Source organism: Corvus moneduloides, chromosome 6 (genome assembly GCF_009650955.1).
Source record: "Corvus moneduloides isolate bCorMon1 chromosome 6, bCorMon1.pri, whole genome shotgun sequence".
Taxonomy (NCBI): Eukaryota; Metazoa; Chordata; class Aves; order Passeriformes; family Corvidae; genus Corvus; species Corvus moneduloides.
The window spans coordinates 58,749,454-58,770,039 of NC_045481.1; the positions used below are offsets into that span (position 1 = coordinate 58,749,454).

A 20,586-nucleotide genomic window follows, 5' to 3' on the forward strand; every position below is an offset into this window, starting at 1 on the left:
ATAATGCAATTACTCTGTTTTTCTGGGATAAAGTCAGTTCACTTGGATATAGCTTCTTTACTTAGCAGAAAAATCCTGTTTATCCTAATTCATATTTCTACTTTAAATTCACTTTTCTCTCCTAAAACAGTTATCACAAAACACCTTTAAAATTAAGAAACAGTCAGAATTTTAAAACCTGACTTTTTGGGTAGTGAAAAAATTTATGTCACAGTTTAACTATACCGTTGTCAACACGCTGATTAGAACACATATAGTTTCACTGTATATATATTTGTATTTTCAGAAGCAAAAGATCTTTTTAAATGCAAATCTGATAAGAGAGAAGAGAAATCATCACCGGTTGTAGCTTGGTTCTGGTGGTCCAAATTTCAACAGCTGCATCAGGTTTTGCTTAAGTAAAATAAGTAACTAAGCAAAGAAAACTTGAGCAAGTATTTTCATTTTGCAATGTAATAGAAAGAAAAACCAAAAAACTTCTAAACCAAAAAGGCAATATTCATTTTTCAGTCAAATTTCAGATGAAGTTACTGAGTGGGCATCAAATAGCAAGTAACACAGAGCAGATTTTTGCTGTAAGAGAAAAATATCAAATATGATACTAGGCATTGCCAGTGACAATCTGTTAGCAGCTACCTCTATGGCACTTGCTTAGAAGTGAGAAAACAGAAAATCCTTGTGGTTTCTGGCACTGCTTTTCCAAACCCAGCACTTACTGGTGCATGCGTGCACGGCTAAAGGGTGCTGTGTAGCAATCTGTTTCTTCCAGATCAGGCAGAGCCTCCTTATCAAGCTTCATTGGATTTCTCGGCAACCAACTTTTCAGCTCTCTAATATTCCTCTGCAAACTGAGACAATAAGACATCAGATTTACACTTTCTCAACTTTCCTTGTTATTCCTATCTCCATATTTAGTGACATCATACTAGAAATGAAATTAAAGCAGGAAACTTCCACATTAAGTAACTAAAAAGAAAATAAGGAGTTAAAAAGCAAAATGAACAATATTTATTTGCGATCCATCTTGAATATTTTACTTGAGTAAAACTCATCCTAAAACTTGTGGGATTATGGCTCAAAATGGGACTGCAGTATTGAGTCTGGAGAAATTAGTTTTCCAAGATAGTTCATCTGGCAGAACTGTGGATGCTTATGCTTTAGTCAAGAACATATCTAATTACTTTCTCTAGCCCCACTGAAAAAAGCAAGTGAAACTCCTCCCCGCTCTCTTGGTTGGCAGCTTGGACACTAAATTAATAAAATTTTTCAGTAAATATGAGAGTGTTAAGGATCAGATTATGGTTTTCTAATTGCAACAAAGTCTTCCCGTGCAAAATTTTCTTAAAAGTCCAAGAGCTGATATTGCCTTATGAAACAGTATACCTACATCAAATAAAGGATATGTTACACCAGAATGGTTATGCAGTATTTAGGCAAACCCCCCCCCCTAGATATGGCTTCCTACAGATTCCTAAAAATTGATACTACAAAACATAAACAGAACATCAATGTTTTATCTTCAATTAGATTATTGTAGAGAAATGGCTGAGTGAACAGGGACATGTGTACGTGCACAATCCAAGCTATATTAGTGAACTGTCCTTGACTAGGGAAAAAAGAGAGGAGCAATGCTGATGTGGCAAGCTGACAGGATGTTGCGGAGGGGGATGCTGACCACAGAAAGAGAAAGACTTATGTTAGTTAGTCGTGTGCATATTAATCTGTAACCAATCACTTGCTATTAAAGGCCGCGTGAACAGTAGCTGTAACCCAACAGTATGGAGGTTGCTTACGCGTGCCTGGGGAATTAGGGTATAACTATGGGACTGACAATAGAATAAACGGAGTTCCATCATATCTCTATGAGAAGCGTCATTCATCCCAGCAGATCTCTGGCTATTGATTATATACTGGCATCATAAATGGTTTTTTTCTGCTGGCATCTTGCCTAACTGATGTCTCAGGACATCATTTATACAGAGGTAAATCTAGTCAAGTGCAGTTAATTTTCAAGCAAATGCTCACTTCAATTTTGCACTCCTTGTTCACTTATACTTTTTCATATTCAACTGCAGTGCAAGATGGTTATTTAAGGAGAAGATCTCAAATTAAACAAGTACTGTATCATGACACAATAAGCACATCAGAGATTCAGAACAGTCTGAATTTGAGAAAAACATTCCCTAAATAGTATTTTTTTCAGTGGAATTTGGGCTCTACTCAATGAATATGTATGCATGATATATATAAAGTATATATATTTTATATCGACAAGAAGTGTAAAGCTAAGCAACAAATGTTTTTCTCTGAGGTGAATACTTCATTGCCTGTGCTAAGCAGAAGCACAGCTACACATTTAACAATGTCCATAATAAAAAGTTGTATTTCATAATGTTAATAGTATTTCATAATGAATGAACATAATTTCATAATGTTCGTAATAAAGAGTATTAGGTGAAGACACTCTCAGGCAAGAGAGTGACCCTTGCGAAAATGTACTTCTTATTATCAACATCAGCAAAAACATTCTACCCCTATCTCATACAGTATCAGACAGAAATTTCAGCCAAAGGAGAAGGATTTTACACTTATATTTAAAATTATCAAAATTTTCTTCTTATTATATATTGCAAGATATTGGCGCCCATTCTGTTGTAACTGATACTGCACTTGAGGGACACCACTTGTGTTCAACACCAACAATTATAAGCCAAAGGATATGTCCATGAAATTGAAACACAGAATACAATTCACAGGCAGGTGGATCCCTAAAGTGTCTCCTTAGTAATACATTAGTGAGTGAGTTGATTATCTTTATTAGTTCCAGTGAAAGTTCTCCTAGTACAGTTTATATAAGTGCAGTTTCCCCTTTACTCTCTTGAACTCTTTTTTCTGTTGTATACATGCTGACTTTTTAGTCAAAATTCAGAATTCTTTTTTAATGAGGAAAATATGCAGATGCACAGGAAGAAGAGAAAAACAATGCATCTAATCTCAGATTTTTTTATTATGAAAGTACTTTAAAATTGGTTATGGGAAGTCTTGATCATTTCTCCCATACAAAAACCTAAAAAAATAGTAGATAAATATTATGTTAAAGAAATTAGCTCTTGTTTAAAATTCATGGCTGCTTCTTTTAACATGAAAAACAGCATTGGAATAACTTAATGCTTGTGTCCACATTACATTTGCAGTTTCTCTTCTGAGACAAAATTGAGTGCCTTTAGTGCTAGATGGTATAGCATATTGCAACTTAAAAATGTATAAAAATGATCCAACAAGAGAGACATTTTTTCCTGACTTACATTATTTTACTGTTGAAGAAGAAACTGCATTTTCATGGAGCTTTCCTTTAAATACAAATTTTTGCCTAAATCATCGGACTAAGTATTAGCATTTTTACTCAGAGTGGCTTTCTAGGTCATAAGTAGCAGTTTAAACAGATTCCTCACTTAATCTATTCAATGTAGCCTATTTAGTAAGAGTAAAAGCAGAGAGAGCTGGTCTGGGGAAGTCAGTAGCTCAGGCAATGAGATCAAAAATGTTGCAGTGGAATGGTGCTGTAATGTTACGGGATACTGCTTCAGGTATGCTTTTATTGAAACCTCTCCAGCTGGTGCTACTGGAACACTATGCACCTTGGACTAAGGGGTAGTACTCTGAAATACGTGTGCATTTCATTCTTAGCTATACCATTTAATATTTTATGAAGATACTTGTAATTTCAGCTTTGCTCAACTTCCATTCTCAGTTCTGATTTATTTGGTTGGTTAATCTTGTTTTGCAGAACAAGTTCATCCAAAAATCCTTGCAGATTACATTAAACTCAACAGACTGCAATGTAAAGGAACACAGTATATAGATGATCTTAGCATTATTTGATCAAACTCATGGAATGAGATACCAGAATTAAGCAACTTCACCAGTCATGTTAGGTAGTTTTGACAGCAATCACCACCCAGTAGTTTGCTTGGTGTTTGCGTCTCTCAAGACTGGCCAGAAGTGTCAACTATATGCCGCCAAGTTACTTGGGCATGGTGTGTTTCCATGTACTGTAATGGGAAACATGTTAGGGTTGACAGATTGAACATATGGACACAATCATCACTAAAAAAAGAAGAAAATTATAATACCTATATTTCATGTAATGATATCAACAATTTGACTTCAGTGTGCAGACTGAAATCCAAAACATTTTAAAAATCCTTTTGCAAAGCAAACTTACTGCAGGTCAGTTGCTAAACAAAGTCATTTTTGGCTCTCTATCCATGAAGTATTAAGTGATTTTAACATTTCAGTGGGCAGAGCGAAGCTGCATACTAAGACAACTATCTTTTCATTTTCTTCTCCTTGATGCCATTGCATGAAATCAGCAGATACAATATGGCAATTACAAGACTGTTTTACTAGATTATTCAGTTTTCAGTCTGAGAGTTCAGAGAATTTTTGATACCTACCCTACTTATATGCATATTTCTTTCCTTCAAGAATATTCTTTGAAGGCTTTCCAAATATTGTCCATAATGAATATGACAAAATTATTTCTGTAGTGTGATTCTATGAATAGGACTCAAGCTTCATAGGATTAAATACAATGTTAAGGTGTATAAATAAATAGTGAGACACCACATTAAAAAAATTAAGTATGACATTTATCTTGTCCTTTCATTCATGCACCTAATAATCTTCTGCAGACTTTTTAAAGAACATTTATAGATATATATATCTCTATCATATAACCATGTCAATAAAGTTAGAGAAGTGTACATGTCACAGCAGGTCTAATATACTACTGTTACTTTGTATTCTTAAATTACAGAAACTTTATAACCTTAATATTTAGATATAGAAGAATTTTAATATAGTTCATTGTAGCTCGTATAAACTCTACTTAATAACTTAGAAATTTTAACAAGAGATTAAATAAATTACACAGAGGCAGTCAAGTTTGAAAAGTTGTAAGATTCAAGGTAACAATGACAGTTGGAGAAGTTAAAGTATGCATGCGAGGTGTATGTCAGCAATTTTAGAGTTAGCTTTCAATTTTAGATTTTCTTTCTTTCTTTTGTTTCACACAATTCCTTTGTGGATTGAATTATATAAAGTGCCAGAAAATATTGGCAGAAAAATATTCATACCCAAATTCTCACAAAGTAAATCACAGGTAAAAGCATTTGTCTCAAATAAAAAATCAATCTGGCATGAAAATTACTTACTACTCAATTCACGGGTACTGTGCAACTTAAGTTGCATCTTTCAGACATCTGTCCTTCTCAATAAGGAAAACAAAATTTATGTAATATCCAGGACTCACCAGATGGATTATAGATGAAATGACACAATTTTGAAGTAAAGCTTGTTGATTTTGCCTTTTATTAAAAGCATATCACATCTTTCATAATGCATGCTAAAATGGAGCAAACATGTCAACTGGGAAGAGGACAAAACGCAGTTGTAAATCTATGTTATAAACTGGTTTATTTCAACATATTTAATCAGCTTATTTGTTTAAAGTTTTCTCACTTTACCATTCAACAGGGCTTTGGCTGCTGTTGGCTGATCATCTTGGAAACTGTTATCATGAGACTACTTAAATTGTTCCAGACAAATAGTAAGAGCTCTTTACCATCTAAAGTAACAATAAGAGAACCTAAATCAAAAGTAATCTCATCTCAAGATCCATCTCAAGAAAACCTGTGATAGGGAACTCTTTCAGGAAGTTTCCCACATGTGAAATATTTGCACGTATATTTTCCGTTGGGGATTAGGATTTACAAGACATAATTATGTCTGACTACAGCGATGGGGAGTAACTACAGCTCTGTGTCCCCCATTCTCACTCCCCAGCACTCCCAGGCTCATTTCACCTGCCCCTATGGCCTCTTGTAACCTTCTTCTGGCTGATAAAAACACTAACAGCAGCACCAGCTATGAGTTTTGCAAGTTAGTCTCTCAGCCAGCAAATAAAAAGTCAAAGCAGCCTTCAGTATGTGGCATTGATTTGTGCCTATCACGAGGACATACAGGAGAGAAAGTATGTTTGCATATCTAAGAAAGTAACTGACTGCCAGAATCTCAGACATACACTCAAAAGTATCCTTCATGCTGAAGAAGTATGCCTTGGTGTCAGCAGATATAATGGCAGAGATAGAGCCGGTATTAAATATTTGCTGTGAGCATAAGGTCTTTTTTTTGTTGCCCTGGCATAAACATTTTTACATTTCTAAAATGAGAACTGGCAAGGCTTTAAAGTACTGCACCTTGTTACAGATGAATATTTTAACACTTTGAGCTGACATATTTTGAGTTTTCAGGAAAATAATCTAATTTTCCAAGTTTCATGGATAAATTTACAACTGCGAATGGATTTTCTTTAGCAGGGTGACTATCTGACAAAATTAGAAGCTACACATCACCCACCAACCTGCCCATGGTTTTGCTCCTCCAGTCAGTGTAATAACATTTTTTCCTGAAAGAACAGCAAAAATCAGCTGAGATTAATCAAGTAGAACACAGTTGATAAGGACATATACATTATAAAAGAATGCTGGACATTTTAAAACATGCATTTTCATAGACAAAAAGGTGAAAAACACTTTAAAAAGGCAACTGAAATAAAGTCATTAAAATAACATAGTTTCTCATTTTTCAAGTTTTACATTTGTTCTAAAATTCCATTTTAGATTTGTAGCTACTGACAATAATGATAGCTAATCAATAAGTCACTTAACAGTTCTTTTCTCTCCACCCTTCACCAGTTATAGACACTTAGAGAAACAGGATCAGAAATTCCCAGTAAAGTCTTCTGAGAACAGTTATTTTGAAACCAAATGGAGACATATTTGCTGCACGGTAATATTTTCCACATCTAGTTTCAGGTTTTCAGGCTTTTTTTCTGGTTTCCCCCTATAATTTCACATCACATTTCAACCACACAAAGGCCTTGATATTGCAGATTCCTCAGGCATTAACAAGATCTGCAACTGCACACTTGGGCAGTATTTGAGGTTGATTAGAGTACATTACTTACATTGAAGAACCACTGAAATTAATACATTAAAAAGAGGATGAAAGATACCTTGCCTGGAAAATACATGGCCATTGGAAAATTATGTATCTACCAATCTGCAGACTGCTGGCAGCCTGACACTTAGTACTGCTAGGCAGAATTGTAAATGAAGCAATGAAGTTATTAAAGGGTTTTCAGACATTTTTTAACAAAACCCTTCTTTAATTCTCTTTAGTTACCCTTAGCTGTTTTGCACAGATGGAGTTCACCTAAGTTACAGATACAAATAATTTATTCATTACAAACAGTAACAATTGTGTGTCATGAGATACTTGTAGACAAAAAAAATTAAAGCTTTGTCTCAGTTCTGGAAACATATAGTATTTGCATTTCTACTGACAGATCATATACTTACTAAAAATACCTATAAAAGTTAAAAAATTGTAATTCAGTCATGATCTAACTTTGATGCTTATGCAGATCCTGTTTGAAACCATATAGATATTCTTCCAAATAAAGCAGTATTGCAAAGTCAGCCTTATATACAAGACAATAATAATTACTACACACTGTCTATTGAAATTTTAGAAAAATTTCCTTCTGCAATTGAAACACTGAAATTCCATCTATGTTACATATATGATACATATATATCTGCCAACATATTTTGGTATAATGCCATGCTAAAACAGTTCTAGGATTGTGGGTGAATCTCAGAAGTATTTTTAGTTTTCAGAAATGGAGAGAAATAATAATTCTGTTGATTTTGTTTAGATTCCTGGATTGAGTAAAACAAAACTAAAAAGTATGAATTGAATTCTTCATGTGTTATTAATATATTAACATACGGTATATTTCAGTGACCATAACTAAAAGCAAAAATTTTGCAAGACTGTGCAAGAGCAAATGGGTATACTGCATTAAAATACTGCAGGGGAGGTTATCTGTCTTCTTTAACTATTACTAGAACCAGTCAGAAACCACTGATGAAACAGACAATGGCTAAGAGAAATAATTTGCTTCTTAGAATTACAGAATATCTCAAGTAGGAAGGTACTCAACAAAGATCATCAAGTTCAAACTCTCTTCTCCTCCCAAGGCTACTTAAAACTACCTAAGGATGACCTAAAACTTTTTGGGAGGAAGATACTCTAGTTCACTGACTAATCACTAATTGTGGGAGAATTGGATCATTTGAGGTTCCTTTGTCCATTGAATGGTTACCTCAGGAAAACAATATATACCATCCAGGTAAGGAATGTTTCATTAAAAAAAGCAAGTTCAACACCTCAAACACAAGTGTTTTTGACAGAATAGAAATGTTGACCAATTTACTATTTCTCACAGTTCTGTTATGGAGGTAGAGGTGGAAAAATTTATTACCAAATATATGTATTTCATTGTACAGCAAAACTCCCAAAAAAGTGAAATTGCAAAATTTAGTATTTTATCTACTTTTGGTTTACTGAAATGAATTGGATAAAAAGAAGCTAAAGCAACAGTCCAGGAATAAAGACACTTTGGGGAAATAATAAAGAGAGTATAAATATACTTTATATAATTTAATTGTTTAATTATTTAAATAATTTAAATAATTTAATTATTTAAAAAATAAACATGACCTAGAATGCCTTCCAAATAAAGTAGGATTGCAAAAGTCAGCCTTTTTTTTTTCTGAGAGCACTATGGATCTATGAAGCAACTAAAATTATGAAGAATTCAAACAATTGGTAAAACACAATTTTGTGAATTCATGTATCAAAAGTAAGAAAAAAAAATTTTTCATTGGAATTTAGATTATATATGTATACACACATACATAAACACATATTTAAAATATTGACAAGTATTTTTTGAACTAGATAAGCTCAAGTAGCACTATAATAATATTCTTAAATACATGGAAGATGACTGTTACAGAAAACATTTTTTTTATGGAAAGGCCTTTGAAGGCTTAATGGAATGATGTGAAAACTCTTTATAGAACTGGGTATGTGGAGCAAGATTTGAACAATGGATGCTTCATGATGACTGTTTCTGTCTTAGTACCAATGCAAGAGAGCCACATTGTCACAGCATGGAAGATTGAGCACTTGGCAGTTTGAGTGAGAAAGGTGTGCTGTAAGGGCATTTTCCACGAGTCACACAACTTTGGCATCTAGTTACCACTTTAACACCTGAGGAGGTTTACAGCACACTACATGGTCTTCTCTCTCTCTAAGAACATTATTATTCAATTTGAAAAGGCACATTTTCTCCTTTAAAGACTTATGTATTGTTGCAGGAAATATTAACCAGTCCCATAAATTAAGAACAAATATTTATTGCAAAAATGTATGATAGAACTTGTTTTGCATTCAAACAAAGGACTCAGTTCAATCCATTATTCTGCCTAAGGAAAGCTACTGGACCTCATTTTACTCAAATTTTGACAATATGTTTTATATTGGAGACATGGAAGACACTAGATTTTTCTGTCATTTCACCTGCCTTTCAGTAAGACTTAAGAAAAACTCTAAAATCATGGAGGATACTCGAGCTCAGATGGAGAACACCTGAAACTCTGCCAAGAACATCCAAAACAATGTGTGAACTACTAACAATGTTTTCTAAAGACATATGCTCGATTTGATTTAGAAGGCAAGTTTGAAAACAAGTAACAGGGTACTGTGTAAAAATGGGGAAGAATGAAGTTTCTCCTCTCTCCCTATCACATCACTAAAATATGAGCATGCCTGGCTACAGAGCAGTAAAGGCTACATTTAAACCTTAAATAAGTGATGGACTGTCAATATTAAGCACTAAATTATAGGTTTCTTAAAATAGTTTCCACAATACCTGAAAGGCATCCTGATGTTCATTCTTTCTGCATATTTGCACAATGTCTCCCACGGACAGTGAATTTTAACAAACATGATATCACTGTTGGTAACAGCTGGCTGTAAAGAGCAGTAACATGCAAATACACATTAATAATTTAAACCTTTATGGCAACCACCCTTCTAGAAGCATTCTTCAGGGTCAAATTCTGATTTTAGGCCTGAATTGGGCATGCAACTCTGAAAACAAGTGCTTTTCTAGACAAAGGAAAATCAATAACTTTTTTCCCTTACAAACTCTGTAGTATGTGTAGACTTGTGGGACAAAAGGAATCTGTAGGGAAAGATCTTTGGTCATGAACTTAAGTAAAGACTTTATGCAGCACCTTTTTACATGGAATAAATTTTACATGGAATAATTTTAAATCTCCACAAAATCACCTTAGATGAGCAGATTGAAAACCATTCTGTGTGTATCCCATTAAAGGAGAAGAGTGGTCAGCTGCTAGAGACATGAGAACAGATGAGAGAAGGCTCCAGGCTGCACTCTGCCAAAATGGTAACTCAAGGGAATGGTTCAGTAATTGAGATACCTGCTGGGAACTTTTAAATGTGTATGAATTGAGACTGCTTTTTGTTAAATTTACAATGTATACTCTACACAAATGTTTTTCATCACTAATTTATTTGTACATAAAACAAGAGTTCCAGCCTTACAGATTTCTATATTCACCTTCTCTTATGAACACTTCAGTTCCCCACCCTTCTCGCAGATGTATTTGCCTGAGATTTTATAAGTAGATATTTTTATATTTGAGTTGAGTCTGATTAAAGCCTCCAAAAACTTGAGTTTGCAAGGTTTGGTAAGTAAAGGTAAAAGAAAGTGGTGTTAAAGGGTTAATAACACTTAAAATGTTCACTGTTTTACCTATCAGTTCTATAAAGTCATATCACCGTTCCATACTACTACCTCAAACACTTTACTTCCTCAAAAGATGTGGATAAAATAAAGTACTAGTAGAAAACAAAACATTTTAGATCTTATAAAACCATTTGTTTCTGAATATCAATAATTCTGAACTGACAAAAGCTAAGATTTTACTATTTATTTAAATTGGAACAAAAACCAGATATTTTTACTACTATACTGTAACAATTCTTAAAAGCCTTAAAACCAAATTTTAGGAGGTTAGTTATTTATGAAGATTCAACATGCTATATTGTGAGCTATAACTTGCAAGCTCATTGCTTAAACACAGAATATGTATTACAATTCTATTGAGTTGAAAAATCAGGATGAAAGATACATGAACAATAGGAGCTTACATCAGAATATACTAAATATATACCTGTTCTATAGGTAATTCATGAGACGGCAAAAATCCAAGGCTGTTTCCCTGGCTCCATTTTCTTTCATTTTTATATTAATACTACTATTACTAGCCGTGGATTAACCAGAATAGTGACAACCTTAACCCCTTGAAAAACAGTGAGACATTTAACATCATGCTGAAAGATACGGAGGTTATACATTAAAGCAACAACATGGGTTACTGAAGCTTCTTGTGTTCTGCAAGTATAAAAAGCTGGAACTTTTCCCTTTGTATTGCACTACACTTCTGTATGCAAGCATGTATCCCCAAATCATTTTAAACACACACTATCAAACTATTCTTCTTATTAGTTTAATACAGTTAAGAAGATGAAGGGAACAGCCTGACTGGAAAATCTTGTAATTTTGTCAGGAATCTTTTATCAGTTCAGTAAAGTAAGATAGTGTTATAAAGGGGGAGTTTTATGCCACATAAGCTACAAGACTCACCTCCCGTTCTAACATCAGTCCTTCTGCTCTCAAATTCTTCTCAAATGTGCTTCGTTTTTCTACCTGTGGACTTGATTTCTTGTAGACCAAGATATAGTCGATGCGCTTTTTGCCATCTTTGAAGAAGAGTCCTGATGATGCCATGGCATCACTCTAGCAAAGATAAAACAAAAATACTCTAAATACGGCATCTATAAAGATGAAGAGCCCCATCATGAACTGTTTATAACACAGCACTAAACCATGGAAATACCCACATATCAGAAGGATGACTATGCAACAAATTCAGAAGAACAAAAAGTTGATACGCATCAGTTGCTCAGGATTTCAAATTAATTAGACCAAAACAAAATAAAATAGCTTCACAAAACTCATATTCCAGTTATTTCAGCTGTGCAAAAACCTTAAAATTATTGTGTGGTGGGTATTGATATGAACTTCTGTTAATCCCTACTTTCAAGTGGGAATTAAAAAGAAAAAATAAAGGCAAGTCAATTAAAGCAATTTTCTCAGCTTTGTACCTGTGCAAATTTTATAGAACAAACATACTTGTTTTTCCCCAAGACAGAAATAAATCTAAAAATTTAAAAAAGAAATGCTATTGATCGGAATGTTTGCATGGATAATCTAGTTGAAGTGCTTTTTCAATGCCATGTTAGCAATGCTTAAATCTTGATTAGTTCCTTCCCACCATGCTTGCAAACACAAGGAATTATCTGACCTTGATATGGAAAACCCTGCTTTACCTGCTGCTACTAATGCAAGCTATTTTTGCATTCTCTGCTTTGCATGATTCAGAACAGAGATCCAACCAACTGGTGATGGACTATAGAATCATAGAATCGTTAAATTAGGATGGACCTCCAAGATCATTGAGTCCAACCAAACACCACCTTCACAACTAAACTAAGTGCCACATCCAGTCATGTCTTGAGCACTTACACAGATGGTGACTCTACCACCTCCCGGGACAGCCTGTTCCAATGCTTAACCATCCTTTCAGTGAAAAAATTCTTCCTGATGTCCAATCTGAGTGTCCCCTGATGCAATTTGAGGCCATTTCCTCTTGTCCTGTAGAAGAGGCTGACCCCCATCTTGCTACAATCTCATTTCAGGTAGCTTTAGAGAGAAGAACTTCTCTGAGGCTCCTCTTCTGACTAAACAGCTCCAGTACCCCCAGCCACTCCTCGTAAGATTTAATCTCTCTAGACCCCACACCAGCTCCATTGCCCTTCTCTGGACACACTCCAGCACCTCAATGTCTCTCTTGAAATGAGGGGACCACAACTGGACACAATACTCAGTGTGTGCCCTCACCAGTGCAGAGTATAGAGGGACAAACACAGCCCTGCTGTATTTCTGATACAGGCCAGAATGCCATCGGCCTTCTTGGCCACTTGGGCACACTGCTGCTCATGTTCAGCCAGTTGTTGACCAGCACCCCCAGGTTCTGAAGACTTTGACATCTGAAAAGGTAAACTGAGAAACTATAATCATCTTCTGGATAATGCAGCACTCATTTAAACACAAACCATCCGGAAAACTATGCGTTCCAAGTAGTATACATTACACCCATCATATATGAGACCAAATGTTTATCAATGCTGCATCTTCTAAACAGGATGCTGGTCTTAGAAATTAGTCCTATTTGGATTATTTGGGTATGAATTTTACAATACTCAGAGTTATACCCAATAGGGACACTATTCATAAGTAGAACCATGTATCAAATGCATGATACCAGCATTATAAATACTGGATACCAGCTCACTTGTTTCTATGTGAAACGTTTTTCTTATGCCCACATCTCTCACTGCTGGCTTTCTACACATTTAGTGCTTCTGAGAATTCCTCAGTCTGCAAAACCTAAAGCATTCTAACAAGATTCTTCCTCCTTCTCTGCTTTTTTAACTCCCAAAATAAAAAAACAAGGAACAGTCTGTCTCAGACCATCTACCATTACAAAGGAGTTCATCGTCTTACACTTGGGAACATTATTTAAGTACGTTAAGCTTCAATTTAGAATCACAGACCTTTAAGATCATTGAGTCCAACCGTTAACCCAGCACTGTCAAACCCACCACTACACCATGTTCCCAAGGGTCACATTACACATCCTTTAAATACCTCCAGGGATGGTGATTCCAGCACTTTGCTGTGCAGCCTGTTCCAATGCCTGACAACCCTTTTAGTGAAGAAATTTTCTCTAACAGCCAATATAAACACACCCTGGTATAGCTCGAGGATGTTTTACCTTGTCCTGTCACTTGTTACTTGGAAGAGGCTGACCTCCATGTGGCTACAACCTCCTTTCAGGTAGTTGTAGAGAGCAGTAACATTCCTCTTGAGCTTCCTTTTCTCCAAACTAGTAACTCCAGCTTCCTCAGCTGCTCCATATAAGACTTGTGCCCTGGATCCCTCTTAGAACACACTCCAGCACCTCAATATCTTTCTTCATATTCAGATAAACAATATCTGAAATCCAAATTAAGGTAGTCAAGAGTGTCAACCAAGATAGTGCATGGAATATAGGGTCTGTCACCCCTTCTAAGAATTTTGAATGGGAATGGTAGTAAAAATGTTATTTTTTTATTATTTTTATAATGTTATAGATTTAATGATCTAAAGCTATAAGATGTAGAGGTTTGAACGTGAGGTAGTAAACTGAAGGTTCAAATGCTTGAATATGCAAATTTTTAAAACCCATACTTTTTCAGGTTCAAGACACAAGCAATTAATCTGCTCTTCAACAATGAAGGATTCCTGCACAAGTATTTTACAAAACTAGACCAGGGCTGCTTTTATGGTTCATGAAGCAGGCACAATCAGATACAAAAAGCCTGGCCAAAACTCCCCCATAGGGGAGATCTGGAACTTCTCTAACACATTTTCTGCTCATGCAATTTCTGCACAGACATGCTGCAAATTACATCTATCTTTTTGGAATACACTTCTACTGCCTTTCTTCGGATTATTATTTCTAGCCTTTCTTTCCTCATTTCTGAAACATTTGATTTTCTTCAGTCTTAGAAAAACATGTTTTATTTCTCAGATTAATGACAGTATCCAAATATAACCTCAACTTCATCAAACAGAATATACCAAACAGAATATACCAAACAGAATTATCTGGGGTCAGTGTTAAAGACATAATGAGCAGTGAAGATAGTAGAAAGAAATCTTCTATCCCTATTTATCCCAGACCACTTTCAGAGAACAACCCCCACAGGCTGAGAAGTGCAATAGTAAAGTCACTTACCACATTCATGCAGTGAACCTGGCCTATACTATTCTGAATTCATGACTGATTCACTTTAATGCTACTGGCACCATTAATTAAACTTTTGTGCAATTCACAAGCAATGTTGACCACCTATATTAGCAGTAATATGGTAATTACTTAAGTAATTGAGTACCAGTAAAATAATTTATATGGTGATTTAGTTGGCTTTTTTCAGTTGATCTGAAGGAGCTCCATAACATGTAAGGAGAACATGGAGCAATAATTTCAATTAAACATATAAGTCAGGGTATATTATCTGTACCTAGCACAAGGAATCAACTGTTGCTACAGTGGGCATTCAAGCACACATCATTTATTATTTATCTGCTGGTTTGGACCAATACATCTCTGATTCATTCTTTCACCTTTTTCAACAGAGAAAAGGATCAGAAAAGGAGAAAAGCATCAGAAGAAATATTTTGTGCAAAGACCTTACTCTCCTTTATTCTGTTTAAGATTTTCTGTTTCACCTGAAAAATGTGTATAAAAGGACTAATGCACATTCTCTTATCCTCTTCATCCTCTCCACTATCTTACTCCTCCAGATTTTCTGAAACAGTATCCATCTGTTAGCTTTCTTACATTTACACATATATGAAAACTTGTTTGTTTTGAAAAACTCCTTTTAGAGTATTGCAATATAGTTCAGATGGTAAACTCAGCAATTTAACTTAACCTTGTTCTTTCAAAGTCTTTAAATAGAAGAACTTCAACTATGAGGCTGTGAAGTACCACTTCACTCAAGCTTGTTCATTATGCAAAATCATAATACACTGGGTTGCATTTGAGTAAACTATTACCTGAGGCTTTGATACTATAGATCTACTGCAGTTTCTTGTTTTTATTATGTGTCAACAGTTTTGGTTGCTTCATAGCTTGTGATTAGTAAAACAAATCACATGACACAAATCACATGACACACTGCTTTGAAGCCTGAAAGTGTAAAATTCAAAATACTACCACTATCATTGAACTGAAATTTACACAAGGCAACACACATTGATCAATTTGTCCTAGAAAAAAGAGTTTCGGCTCAAACAAAAAAAAAGGTGGAAGTACAATGCAAATATTTAGCAAAGCTATAAAATAAAAAGTTTACATTTCTATTCAAATGTATAAAAAGAACTTCCTTGTATTTAGCCGACACAGAGGGATTTTTCAATAAACTATTTTTCAGATTCTAATTAATTAGCAATGCCCTTTTCACAAAGTGGGAACATATGGTTTACGGGATCTTTCTCTCCCCAATTAATATAAGTAGCACGGTTCACAGTAATTGTAACTATTTCAGCTTCATTTATTTCTCACTGCTGTTCTGATCTGTAAATTAAACTTTTATCATTTTTTCACACCATACATAGAAACAAATATTTCTAAAGAGTGAGTTGGAACCATTCTCAAATCAGGAGCAAATTCTAGATTCATGTAAATTACATGGTATTCACTGTATCCTAATATAGTAGTATGTTGTCTTTTTTTCCACCTTATACTGGTAAAAAGTTTGAGATAGTGAGTAATATACACTACCTAGGTGAATTTAGAGGTTAATGAGAACCACACATAGGTACAATATATGTTGTAACCATTTATTTCACCTTCATTCCACCACTGACAACTCTCCTCAAAACTAACATAACAGCAACGTTTAAAGGCTGACAAAATCTCTATAGGTGTTTACATTTTAATGAACTTCGAGAAAATTCCCATTCACTTGTTCAAGTATTTGCAGCTTAAGCTGTGCAACAGCTAAATATCAAGTACATTCAAAGTACAAGAAAGGTTCTCTCTAATTTGTTTATACATCAAAGGTATTGCCTAGGAGAGAGCACGTATAGGAAACCAGATACTTCCCTCTACTGCCTGCCCCATGTTCAGCCAATGTCAGCTCAGGTTTCTATGTATTCAGTAACTTTCTATAACATTGTCCAGCAGCCCCCATATCCATATAATCTTTTAAAACCCAGAAGACCACTTATAAGGATTTTGACAGCTCATTTCTGGGAAAACTGCTTGCTCTTCTTTTTTTTGAATTTGGGACACATTGGCTTTATTGGATGCTTCATGGCTGTAATTCTACAAATATGTATAGTTTCTTAAACTGTGTAGAAACTTACCATTACTTTAATATAATTGATGAAACTCTTTGACTCTAATATCCCCTTAAATTTACTGTACCATTAATGTATATTATATAAATGAAAAATCACTATGTTTAAAGCAATCACTCTTCTTCTTTCCCCAAACATGTACAGTCCTCCTCTTAAAACAGTCTTTCTTACTAAACTTGTCAATTAGCTAGTCAGACATGACTATTCACATAAAGTATCAATGTAGATGAAATATTATTATGTAAAAATATACTAATATGCCACTGTGCATGTTATATTTGGCAATAGGATACTATCATATTTTACTATATTAATAATATAAAATATTGACTATTTTACAGACTGAAGTCAGATTTTAATATTCAGCCACTCTAAACAGCATTCAAAGTCAAAGCACAAAGATAAACTCCTATAACATTCACCTTCACACAAAGAGACACTTTATGTGCATTTCCACTTTGTCTTTTTAAGCTTGCAATGTTAATCCCTACTTTTCTGACCACTGACCCATTTTTGGAAACAGCCTTTAGCAGTTTGTGTTGCATTAATTATCCTAGGGGATGAGTTACACAGCCATTTGATGAATCTTAAATTTTGTTGGCATTGTTTTGTACAGTGAAAACTATAGACAACTAAGATTCCAACCTGTGATTCTTTATTTCAACCTATTTGATTGATCAACTTGATGTCTGCTTAAATGCATGTCATTATTGACTGTGGCTGAAATAGTGACAAGGGTGTTTTTATTCCAGAAAAATAATAAAAGTACTTCAGTATTAATTTAGCCTACGAAATATTGCATTATTAGATTATACATGTGTTTATTTTAATAAATGAATTTATTCTAACTTACTATCAACATCCAGTAAATCAAGTCTGACATGAAAGAAATGATATAACTTGTTAGTCTCATGTATAAAATTTTCATTACCATTTTTTCACATATAAATGTTAAATGAAAAGCTGGGAACAAGACTAATCATTATATTTTATTATTTGCTTAACTCCTGAAATATTCCAGAGATGGCAATAAAAATGAGCATGATTTCTACATATTTTATATACATGTACACATAAACACAGAGGCTGACAACTGTATTTTCACAACACCTCTTAGAAGATGTACTTTGTTAGTTGCTTTAGAGTATATCTAAAAAATAATTTCATCTACTACCCTCATACTCTGTAATTATAAATAAAACATCAATAAAAGCACAACATGAGTGCTAGTCTAGCAGGAGGCACAGAGCCCATGGGACTCAGCCCAGAGCAGGTTGCTCTGGCTGAACATATCCAGAACAGGGAGAAACAACTTTTACACTGGGGTGTAGCTCAGGCAGTGAAGAGTCTATTTCAGCTTCTGACTTCAAGGAATGTTGTTCACTTAGCAAAAAGACTATAACAAAGTTTCACATCTATATGAACATACAGAAAATATTAATTGTCAGTCATAACCAGCAACAGGAGCATTCATTTAAATAAGTGACAACGGACAGTACTCAAGAATTAAGTTTCCACAGCAGAACGTATTTATTTAGTCTCTACAGTGTAGAGAATGAAGTTTAGCTTTCCTCTGTGTGGGTGGTATCATTTGGATTACATTTGTAAAATTATATAAAGGAAAGTAAATATAGCAACAGACTGGAGCCTGGGATCTTAAAGGTAGATGGCTACACACCGCTGGGCCTCAGGAGTCTTCTTTTACAATTGCACCCTAAATTTGCTGAATTTCTCTCCCCAATTTTTTTTTATGTCATGGTGATGAAGTTTGGAACAGAATGAATTTCCTTCCTAACACAGTTCATGAATTCTGATGCTAAATGTTCTAGAGAAAAATAATTTTACTAAACCCTTACCAATAATGAAGCAACATACTAAAGAGGGATTTACTTAAGTGTCTCAGGTTTTTTTGGAAGGGGAGGGGAGAGGAGGGGAGGGGAGGGGAGGGGAGGGGAGGGGAGGGGAGGGGAGGGGAGGGGAGGGGAGGGGAGGGGAGGGGAGAATCCACCAGTAGAAAAAGTGGTGCAACCACTGGAAATCCAAGTACTGAATCCAAGCACTGAGTCTCAGCTCCACCACTCCATAATAGTACCACCCCACCAGTAGCATTTTTTCGGACACAAATACACAGGGAAAAGTTGTAGAACCAGAAAACAGTAGAAGAAGAATCAAAGACAAGTAAGCAGACTTTGAAATGTATTTGCTTTCTCATGGAAACACTGGCATACTGCTGACACTTAAAAATTTGTAAACACCACCATACACTGATGTTTATATGTCGGCATGGTGTCTTAGAGCCCAAAAAGGATGGTATGAATTGTCATATATGTATATATGTGTGTTTGTGTGTGCGTATATGTATATATGTATATGTATACTCTCAAACACACAGATATGTATACATGCACATACAGTATCACTCTGTATACTTGCAAGGAAAATCAGCTTGGAAGAGAGAAGTAAGAAGAGCAGAAAGACACTTAAAATGCAAAAACACACTGGTTACCAGAGGTGTGTCAAGGAAAAGCAGTTTTCTGTACCTCTTCGTGTCTTGGCTTTAAAGAGATCTTTCATATATAATAACAGATTAATTCATGGATATTAAATCATGTATAAGCAGAAGTAGCCATGGAAACAATTTGAAGAACTGTATTTTGACAGAGGTAAAGTCTGATCTGTTAACTTCTTCAGCATGGCAACTACCTGAAAAATCCACATTAATAGCTTTCCTGTTCTGAGTGGAATGGTTTTCTCTAATAAAAGAAAACTTACTTCCAATATAATTTATTGTTCTTTATAAGATCCTATCAGATTGAAAGATTACTGGCTGATTCATGAAAACCACCTCATTTATTTAGATCACTAATTCTCCCTAATACTGTTACCATGAACTTGGCATTAATATCTTCAGTAATATTCACGCCAAAGGATGCCACCATTTAAGTGGTTAGTGTCCACATTCAGAGCTTATGATTCAGCTCATACCTTAAGTATTTTCTGGAAATAAATACATCTCTGATGCTAACTACAGTGGGTTTATTCCCATGACAAAAGTGGGATACCTAAATAATGCTTGCTTTGTTTCAGGATGTTTAAAAATCAAAGCTGGGAGCTCAGCAAGTTTACAGATTTCTTAAATTATATAGAAATAGCTGTGAAGCATTTTGAAGTGCTACTATACCCATTTTTTACATTTCAAAAACATACTCTGATTAAGAATAATCTAAGGCGTTCTTTATGTGAAATTTTCTAAACACACATCTAAGTTAGATCTCATCTTTTTGTGTTTGTAGGAATGGATAAACCATAAACAGATTTACTAGAATCATCCTTTCAATTACATTATTTCAAAAACAGATTGATGATTTTAAGTGTATATTGGTTTAGCATTCTTCTTGTGCAAATAACCTAGGAATGAAAATTGGGGACATATTTGCATATGCAAAGACATCCAAACTATCTTGGGCATCAAAGACAACATAACAGGCTGCCATAATTACCCACACTATCGTATTTCAGTGTGACTACACTGCTGTGTAGAACAT

The 20,586-nt window shown here is 34.7% G+C and overlaps 1 protein-coding gene across 3 annotated transcripts in view; it reads right to left on the reverse strand.

Moving 5' to 3' along the window:
* Positions 1-20,586, reverse strand: part of ANO3 (anoctamin 3) — a 205,424-nt gene that overhangs the window by 52,275 nt on the left and 132,563 nt on the right. For all 3 annotated transcript variants that reach the window (XM_032111236.1, XM_032111238.1, XM_032111237.1), the window contains exons 5-8: positions 11,651-11,803; positions 9,848-9,948; positions 6,425-6,469; positions 717-848 (exon numbers count right to left, since the gene is read on the reverse strand). In XM_032111236.1, the coding sequence (XP_031967127.1) occupies positions 717-848; positions 6,425-6,469; positions 9,848-9,948; positions 11,651-11,803 (431 nt within the window). The remainder of the gene's footprint in view (positions 1-716; positions 849-6,424; positions 6,470-9,847; positions 9,949-11,650; positions 11,804-20,586) is intronic.